Raw genomic sequence first — 9,523 nt, 5'->3', positions numbered from 1 at the left:
ACGGGAGGAGGGGTGCCGGGCGGGGGTCTCCGAGACGGGAGGAGGGGTGCCGGGCGGGGGTCTCCGAGACGGGAGGAGGGGTGCCGGGCGGGGGTCTCCGAGACGGGAGGAGGGGTGCCGGGCGGGGGTCTCCGAGACGGGAGGAGGGGTGCCGGGCGGGGGTCTCCGAGACGGGAGGAGGGGTGCCGGGCGGGGGTCTCCGAGACGGGAGGAGAGGTGCCGGGCGGGGGTCTCCGAGCGGAGAGGAGGGGGCGGGCGGGAACACGAGGTTAAGAGGAGAGGCGGGCAGTGTGGTTTGCGTGGCCGTTGAAAACCCGCTGGGCCGTCGCCGGGGACGCGGGCCGGCCCGGAAGTCAACGAGAGGTCCCGCCCCGCTTCCGGCGCGCGCCCCGCCCCTCAGGCGGCACTGCGCCTGCTCCGCAGCGGCTCCCCGCTCGCGATCGGGACCGGCGCTTTGAGGTGCAAGGGGCGCAGAGTCCGCTCTCGCCCGGCGTGCCGGCGGCTGCTTCCGCCGCTCGGCGTCACTCGGCCGGGCCCAGGCTGCCTCCCGGCGCGCCGCCTGCATCCCAGCCCGACGGCGTCCCTGCCGGCCCCGGAAGCTCGGTGCTCTTCCCGGGGCCAGGGCACGAGTGCGACCGCAGGGCAGAGGGAGAGGGACAGCGGGGAAGGCCGGTCCCGGGGATGCTTTGTTCTCCAGTGGGGAGCCACGTGGGCTCCTGAGAAGAGAAGGAGCCATAGGAAACCCGCGAGTTTATCCGAAGGGTGGTTGGGGAGAGCGGTAAGGCATTTGGGCAAGTTTTGAGAGTGGGCTTCAGCCACACTCTGAAAAAGAAAGTGAGCCTGGGGGCAGAGGGGGGGCCGGTGGGCTGGGCCACCCAGACGGGGGTCCAGCAGTCCCCAGGGAGGGAAGGACTAGGTTGGACGGTGCCCGCTGACCTCTGGCTCCGCCCTGCAGCATCCTCGGAGGCTGGGAGTGGGGGGCGCCCACCACAGCCCTCAAAACACCACGCTGCCAGTCCCGGAGGGGGGTCAAGCACCACGAACCCCAACACCTGGAAATCTTTCTAGCAGACGCTGGAACAGGTGGTCCATCAGCAGCACAGTCTCTTCCCCTTGACTCTAGCTCTGCAGGGTCTGCTGGACCCTATAGTGAGAAACCCACCAATGCTCAGCAGGCCCTGCCCTCCTGACCTCAGGCAGAGGATGGGGCTCAAGGACCAAGCTGGGTAGAGGCGGTGCTTGCTACTGCCCTCAGGGCCAGGGCAGCTTTGGGAGGGTGGGCAGCTGCCCATCCATGGGCCTGTTGGGAAGGCGACTGCAGAGAGGGGCTGAGACAGGGAGGAATGAGGGAGGAGGTCACCAGATGATAGAAGCAGTAGGGCTAGGAGGGAGGGGAGGACCAGTGAGGAGGAGAGGGGAATCCAGGAGGACCCCATCTGAGCTGGGCTTCCAGGGTGGTGGGGTTGTGGGGCGTGCCCTCTACCCTGTACTTCCACTCCCTCCAGAGGAAGTGGGCAGCCGCTCTGGGCAGGGAAGGGGCCTGTGGCTCTCTGACCCACGCTGCCTCCCTCTGTCCCCTCTGTGCAGGCTGCGGCCGAGGAAGCCAACACCCTCCTGAACTCAGGGCAGCCCAGGCGGGCGCTGGGCTACTGCTCACTGGCAGTCCTCGCTGGGGGCAGCAATGCCTGTCACCTGCGCCTGAGGGCCACCTGTCTGGCCGAGCTGCAGGAGTTTGACCGGGCACTGGAGGACCTGGACCATGTCCTCCGGATGGATGTGGGAGCCCGCGACCTCCCGACGCGGGTGGAGGACCTGTGCTCCCAGGGCCGGCTGCTGCTGAGCCTGGGCAATGGGGCCAGGGCCACAGGGGCCTTTGCCCAGGCCCTCAAGCTGGCACCCACCCTAGCCCAGAGCAGCCTGTGGGAGCGGCCGGGCCGGGGCCCCATTGCCCAGGCGTTCCTGTGCCATGGCCAGACCTGCCTGGGGGAGCAGCGCTATGCAGAGGCCTGGACGGCAGCGGAGAGTGGCCTGCTGGCAGACCCTGACCACAGCGGCCTGAAGAGGCTGAAGGCGAGACTCCAGAAGGAGGCATCCTTGGGCTGCAGGCTCCACTGACCCCATGCTCTCGAGCCCCAGACAGGCGCCACCCGGCCATTCCACCCCAGATGGGCTCCTGAGCAGCAGGATACGGTGGGCCTAACTGATGTAGGTCAGACTCGGCTGAGAAGAGAGACTCTATGGACTCACACATTTTAGGTTACCAAGAAAGTGTGACAGTGTATAGATAGTATTACCTCATCTTAAGACAACAAAGCTATAAATTTTTTGAAGTTTCCTGCATGTGAAACAGCTCTTGGGTCCAAGAGGAGATCACATCTGAAATCAAAGAAAATTGAAAAACTAATCATAACAAAACCCGTGGAGAGAAGCACCTGCAGGATGCAGCCCCAGCGGGGCCCCGGGGAAGGTCCGGCCCCAAGCAGATTACTAAGCAACGGAAAGAAAATGAAGTACGTGTTCAGTTCGAGAAGTTAGAAAAAGACAATAAAACTAAGGAAATCAGGAGATAGGAATTAAGGATAAAAGCAGAAATTAATAAGTTACAAGAATAAATAAATACAAAATCTGGTTCTTCAAAGTAAAGTTGATGAACCAACAGCTAATTCTCTGAATTGAGAAAATGGAGAAAGCACAATGGCCTTCACCTGGGCACACTGCTGCAGTGAGCGCCACGTGTCTCCTGACGAGCAGACAGTGTGGTTGTGCTGGCTCTCAGGACAGCAGGAGGCACTTTGGAAAAAAGGTCTCCACTCGCAGGTCTGGAAGGTACCCAGTGGGCTCAGGGCCGCACAGCTCGGTTGCGGAGACCGCAGACCTGGCGTTCTGCCTTTAGTAGGGCCTCAGGTGGGATCTCGGGGGTTTTGTGGGGTCACTCGTTATTGGCTAGTTTGAAGCAGAAAAGTGGGAATGGGGTCTCGGGAGCTGCAGGCAGGGTCATAGAAGCAGTTACCAAGGTAGCTGAGAGCTTTCTGAGAGGGGGACCTCACAGGTGTGGGCGGCCCACTTCCTTCTCTGGTGGCTTTGCCTAACAGCTGTGTCCAAGGCTGGCAACACGTGTGTTCCAGATGAATGTCTTTGGAAATGGACACCCTGGCAATCAAAAGCTTGACGTCAGCCACACCACAGAGAGTGCTGTGGGTGTGCCCAGCCAGATGGGGGAGGTAACGGGCGGGTGCACACCAGCTACTGGAAGTGGTGCCGCCAGCTCACGTGGCTGTGCGCACTCCGCACCGGTGGCCCACACTTAACTTGAGACGCCAGATCCTCCCTAGTAGAACAGAGAAGGCATCCAAAGGTGTAGGGAGGTCTTCTCACATGTGGCCGTGCACCCCCACTGCAGCCCCCACGAGGGATCACAGGACTTATCTTCTCCAGGCTCTAGTTCCGTGATGAACTGTATGAACGTGTGTCCTAGTCTTGAACCATCCTTGCATTCCTGTACGTATTGCTCTGGGTTGCTTCAAAGTGACCAGGACAAAGTAACAGAAAATTAAAAGCATCATAAGAAATTATGTTCCTCTGGGCAAATAAATTTGGAGGCCTGGATGAAATGAATTAGCTCCTAGGCAGATATTTAAGCTGACCAGAATAGGCCTAAAACTTCTGCAGGACAGTTGCCAAGGATGAAAAGAGAAGGTTGTCTGGGAGCCTCCCCTAAAGCAGGCTCAGTTCCAGATGGAAAAGCCTGTCAACCTTTAAGGAACAGTCAATTCCAAATGTCTCTAAACACTTCCAGGCCAAGAAAAAGAAGCTTCCAAGTTCTTTGTGGAAGAAAGCATAATCTCAACTAAAAGAAAGCTACAAACCAATTTATGAATCACCAGTCCAGAAATCCTAATACCAACAGCCCCAAATCCAGCGGCATGTTAAAAGAATACACCCAGAGCAATACATACAGAAATGCAAGGATGGTTCAAGACTAGGACACACATTCATGCAGTTCATCACAGAACTAGAGCCTGGAGAAGATAAGTCCTGTGATCCCTCGTGGGGGCTGCAGTGGGGGTGCACGGCCACATGTGAGAAGACCTCCCTACACCTTTGGATGCCTTCTCTGTTCTACTAGGGAGGATCTGGCGTCTCAAGTTAAGTGTGGGCCACCGGTGCGGAGTGCGCACAGCCACGTGAGCTGGCGGCACCACTTCCAGTAGCTGGTGTGCACCCGCCCGTTACCTCCCCCATCTGGGCTGGGCACACCCACAGCAATAGGGCCAGCCCAGCCCAGAGCTGTATTCCCTCTGCCGTGGCCTGACCCCACACACAGTCTCCAGGGCCCCCAGTGTGAATTAGTGAGAGCTTGCAGTTATTGGGGTGCATATGCTAGTTCCTCCAGGATCAGGCTTTGTACCTGAGCCCCCCCCCCCCGCCAGAGATGCTGAGATTAGACCCCTTCTGTGGGTTTAGAGTCAGTAGGTAAAGGAAGAGGGTTGTGGAGGTTGAACAAAATGAGCATCCTCCTTTCTTTCTTTTTTTTTTTTTTTTTTAAAGATTTTTATTTATTTATTTGAGAGAGAGAATGAGATAGAGAGAGCATGAGAGGGAGGAGGGTCAGAGGGAGAAGCAGACTCCCTGCCAAGCAGGGAGCCCGATGCGGGACTCGATCCCGGGACTCCAGGATCATGACCTGAGCCGAAGGCAGTCGCTTAACCAACTGAGCCACCCAGGCGCCCAGCATCCTCCTTTCTAAGCACCCTGGCCCACATGAGGCTCTCAGGATTTATAAAGAAAAAAAAGGCAAGTCTCTAGCCCTGGAGGACAAGCTGCATCCACTGCAAAGGGGCTCCGAGGACTTGGGGATTCAAGGTCCTCAGCTTCCTCTGAGCCCCTTCCTAGTTCCAGGGTCCCATTCCTTCTCAATCAGTGCCCCAGCTTTTCATAAGAAAGTTGACGAGGCTGTAAATGAAACCAACACTGTAATTGCACGGCTCACAGAATTAAATGTTGTTTTTGACTCTTAGCACTACCAGCCCTGTGCACGTCACAGGGGCTTCTCAGGGGCCACAGAGCCCTCTGACTCCCGGGCTGTGACCCGAGCTGGTCGTTCTCTTCCTGTATGTGCTCCAGGACATTCGGGAGAGCCCGCCCCATGCCACAGTCCCTGCGGCCACGGTCACTGTGTGAACAGCCACGTGCAGCAGCACCTGAGCTCCCACGGCCCCTGAGCGGGTGGGTGCATGACAGCCACCGTGAGGAAATCACCCCACACCACAGTTCTCCCTTCCCAAGGAGCACAGCCCTGCAGTCAGGCCCCAGATCCATCTTTGAGTGTCTGGTGACAGGGACCACTCTTGGTACCGATTTATGTATCAGTCAGAGTCCACTTGGGAGACAGAAACCACACCAGTGATTCAGACGGCGGGGATTTAATAGACTTGCTCGTTAGCTGTGACGTGTCAGTTATGGACGTGGGGTAGGAGGATCTCCAGGGACCATGGAAGTAGCAACCACAGAGCTCAAAGTCGGACGACCCCGCCTGCCCAAACCAGCTGCCAGCCGTCACCCACACCCCTCAGCTTGGTGACCAAGCCTCCCTGCATGTGCCCCTTGCCCCACGTGGTACTTCCTGACCACACCTTTGTGCCTGGCACTGTGCCTCCATTCTCTCATCCGAATGCAGTGAATCTTATAGGTGAGGGGACAGAGACCGGGGACAGTGAGAGCACCCCAGCCCCTTCCCTCCTGTCCAGGATACCCAAGGCCTGACATCAGGAAGCAGCTGTCGGGCAAGTGTGTGGAGGGGGCCTCCCACAGGCCAGACTCTCACCCCAGCTCTCTCTGAGTGCTTCGGAAATGTCCTTCAACTTCCTCCATTCTTTGCCTCCTCTGAGCAGGGCACCTCATGCCTGCCCACAGCACGGGTGGGCAGAACCAAGGAGAGATCTGAATCCTGCCCTACAGAGGCCCAGAGACACCTGCCAGATGGGGCTGCGCTTCATGCAGAGGACAGCAGCTTGCCCCAGACCATCCCGCCTAAGAGTGGGGGGCAGGAAAGGGGTGGACCCAGGTGTCAAGGGCAGGTGTCTGCTGAGCCTGGGAATAGCCCCCTGCTCCATAGCAGCAGTGACCAAGGCTAACTTCTAGACCTGCCCTGGTCCCAAGGTTGATAAGGGAGGTAGCACCCATGGTCGGCTGGGCCTCCAACTTCCACATTTCACATCTTTTGCCCAAGAGACAGGGAGGGGTGAGCAGGGAGCCTCCACTGGCCCCTGAGCTCACCTAGGAGGAGGGATTAAAATCCACCCTCCAGAGTGTCCCAGGCAGCAATGGGGCCAGGGACTCACTGCATCCAGGGACCTTGCTGGGGCTGGGCGTCTGTAGCTCCTTGGCCTATGGAACCCCTTCCCTGGTTTCTCTTGGCTGCCAGGTACCTGAGCACGGCCTTGCTTGGTGCCACACCAGAACCTGCAAGCTCAGCACCCCGGCTCGCTGGCCCCTTGCTTGCTCACAGCCTGTCTTTCACTGACAGGGCTGCAGACAGAACTCATGAACAGGGCAGCTTGGGTGGGAGAAGCGGGACTGAGCTCCAGCCATCAGCCAGCACCTGCATCCAGGCAGCCTTGGTGGCGGAGGGGTAGGTGCTCTGGCTGGCCTGTGCCTGAGGAGTCCAGGGCCATCATGCTCTGGGAAGGAGCTTCTAGCTGGCCGGGCTGGTCCCTGGCCCACCCCAAGCTCCCCAGGAAGGGCAGTCCTGGCCTCTTACTCCCCTGACCTTGACCTCCTCCCCTTCCAGGCCAGCAGCCCAGGCAGCCTCCGGGCCAGGCTACCAGCTCCTCACTCTGGGCGGGGTTCCCAACCTTCGGATGGGGTGGGTGCTGGGAGACAGACAGCGGGCTGAGGAGAGCCTGGGCTCTGGGGCCATGTCTGGTATCAGTCCCCCGCAGAGCTGCCCTCCTCCCAGGGTGGGGCCAACCTGAGAGGCTGCCCCAACAGGGTCTGGGCACCGATGGCCCTGCCCAGACACCCTTCCCGAGCCCCGGGGGCCTGAGGGGACTGCTTTTTCCATGGGGTTCTGAAACAGAAGCAGAACCGTGCCTGAAGAAGGGAAACCTGGCTTCTGGCAGGACCTGCTCTGCCCAGGGCCCAGCCCCCATCAGCAGGGTAACTGATTCACTCTCAGAAGCACTGGTGGGGCTCTGTCACATCCAGAAGGCTCTCTCCCCACCCCCCCCACCTCCCCTGCAACTTCCACCTGGCAGGGCCCCCAGAACCCACCAATCTCACTGGAGACTGAAGTGACAGAATCCCATGGCAGGGGCTTTGCAACCCCCACGGCCAGGGTGGCTCTCTGGTCCCCATGTCTCAGGCAGGGTGGGGAGAAGGGTCTGGCCTTCCTTCCCAGCGGCCCCTGTGGCCCCTTTGGACTGTGGAATCGAGGAAGGAGGAGGGGGCAGGACGCAGGACCACAGGGAGCCCCGGGCTCCTCGAGCTGCTCTCTGCCCCCTTCCCCCTCCCCCCCACACCAAACCCAGATGGAACACCCCACCTGTGAGCGCAGGAGATGGTCCCCGCCTCCGGGGAACCCACGCCTGCATCACAAAGGAGGCCCGGAAGCCTCACTCACTCGGGGCCCCACCTGAAGCCCTTGCTCTCTGCCCCTGGGAGCCCTCCCACCTGGCCCCAGCTCACCGAAGCTCTAGGCCACCCCGCCCCAGCCTTCTGAGACCTGCCCGCAGGGGGGTGGCCCTTCCTGAGTGCCCTGAAGGTGAGCGAGTGTGGGACCAGCCTGCGGGCCAGCTTTCCTGGGCAGCACCGAGGGACTCCCTACAAGCGCCCAGCCTGTCTCCCGGGTGCCGGGCAGAGTGCAACCTGTACCCAGGGCTGGCACCCCCACACACGCAGAGTTCTCCTCCCCAAAGGACCCCCCCTTTCCCTGGCTGGCCACCATAGCCCGGGGAGGCCACAGCAGCCTCCCTTTCTGATTCTCTAGAGCTGGGCTTGGCCCTCAGCCCTCAATAGGAGAGTTAGTGTGTATGCACCTTTCTGCCATAGCGGGGCCCTGGAAGCCAGCAGGACAGAATGAGTGAGTGAGTTCATTAGTTCTGATGGAAGAAAGAACACACTGGTGGGACCGGAGCCACAGAAAGCTCAGACCTGCCAGCTGAATCATTCATTCATTCAGCATTCAGCAGATGTTGGGAGATGCCTAGTGGGCACCAGTCTGGGTGCTGGGGGCCCAGGCAGACGGAGCCGCCCGCCCCCATGGCATGGACATTTCCCCCGGGGAGGTGGACAATGGAGATAGAAGGGCCGCGGAGGCTGAATCGCACATCCGGTGGTGAAACAGCAATCAGGTCTGGGGTCGAGCTGGCTCTGGTGAATACAGACCCAGGGAAGGTGTCACTGGGAAGGTGACCTTGAGCAAGGACTTTTGGAGAGTGAGCAGGGAGCAGGCAGGAATCTGAGGGAAGGGCAAAGCCCCTGAGGAGGGGTCTGTCTGGAGGTGGGGTGGGGAGGACGGCAGGGGGTGCGGAGAGAGGTCACGGGGGCCACGGGGGATCCTGAGATGAGAGCAGGCCTGGCTTCTCTCAAGTCAGGTCATGGGGCAGGTGAGGCCCAGAACCCTGGGTGCTGGCAGGTAAGAACCTCTCACCCTCCCCCCACAGGGCAGGACTGGGGTTGCCCTACTCAGGCTTCCCCCAAACTGTCGGCCCGCCTGGTGCAGGGTAGGCGCTGGGGCTCCAACAGCAGGTGTGTGGTGTGTGTGAGGACCAGGAGTCTGACACAGGGAAGAGCAGTCTGCTGCACTCCAGCTACATGAGCAGCCTTCCGGGGCAGGGGTCCGAGTTCCAGCAGCAGAGGCACACGCACACGCATGCACCCACGTGCGTAAGGGAGCACACACAGACCCCAGAGCCCGTTCTGCAAGCAGCCCTCCCCCTTCTGCACGCGGCGGCAGCCCCAAGTGTCCTCCACGGCTACCCGCCTCCTAGCATGGGCCCTCAAAGGACCGGGCAGGGGAGGATGGGGAGGGGAGGCACAGGAGCAGCACACCAGCCAGGTGACCGTGAGAGCCGGCCCTGCCGGTTCCTTCCTGGCCTTCTGCTCACCGCCTGCATGGACGCAGGTCCTCCTGCTCTCCCCCCTGCCCACTCCTGGGCTCTAGGCAGGAAAGGTGGGCAGGGGGCCCCGTGGCCCACACCACCTCCCAGAGGGTTTTCCTGACCCAGCTCCCGGACCCCGTCCCCACGCTAGGGCCCCCGGGCGCTAGGGCCCCCGGCAGGCTCCGCTGCAGGAGCCCTTGGCAAGCACGGGAGCTGAGCTGGCTGGGTCCCTAGTGCCCACCTCCGGCTGTGAGCAGAGGCGTCGCTGCGCCTCCCCTCCAGAGAGCGGGCTCAGAGAAGCCGGCCTTGGGAAGAGGCTGCCACCATGGCCGGCACGCTGGGCACCCGCCCCCCCTCACCGGTGTCTCGGGCACTCAGAGACTCTGGCCCAGGGACAGTGCCGCCAGCCAGAGACACGGGCT

The 9,523-nt window shown here is 60.8% G+C and overlaps 1 protein-coding gene across 1 annotated transcript in view; it reads left to right on the top strand.

The window, feature by feature from the left end:
- Positions 1 to 2,322, top strand: part of TTC34 (tetratricopeptide repeat domain 34) — a 19,729-nt gene extending 17,407 nt beyond the window's left edge. The window contains exon 8 of the mRNA XM_021684360.2: positions 1,588 to 2,322. Within this exon, the coding sequence (XP_021540035.1) occupies positions 1,588 to 2,115 (528 nt within the window). The 3' untranslated portion in view covers positions 2,116 to 2,322. The remainder of the gene's footprint in view (positions 1 to 1,587) is intronic.
- The last annotated feature ends 7,201 nt before the right edge of the window (positions 2,323 to 9,523 follow it).

The sequence above is a fragment of the Neomonachus schauinslandi genome, chromosome 4, assembly GCF_002201575.2.
Source record: "Neomonachus schauinslandi chromosome 4, ASM220157v2, whole genome shotgun sequence".
In the NCBI taxonomy this organism is placed as follows: Eukaryota; Metazoa; Chordata; class Mammalia; order Carnivora; family Phocidae; genus Neomonachus; species Neomonachus schauinslandi.
Note: the sequence above shows the minus strand (reverse complement) of the source record. Positions and strands in the feature narration are given on the sequence as shown.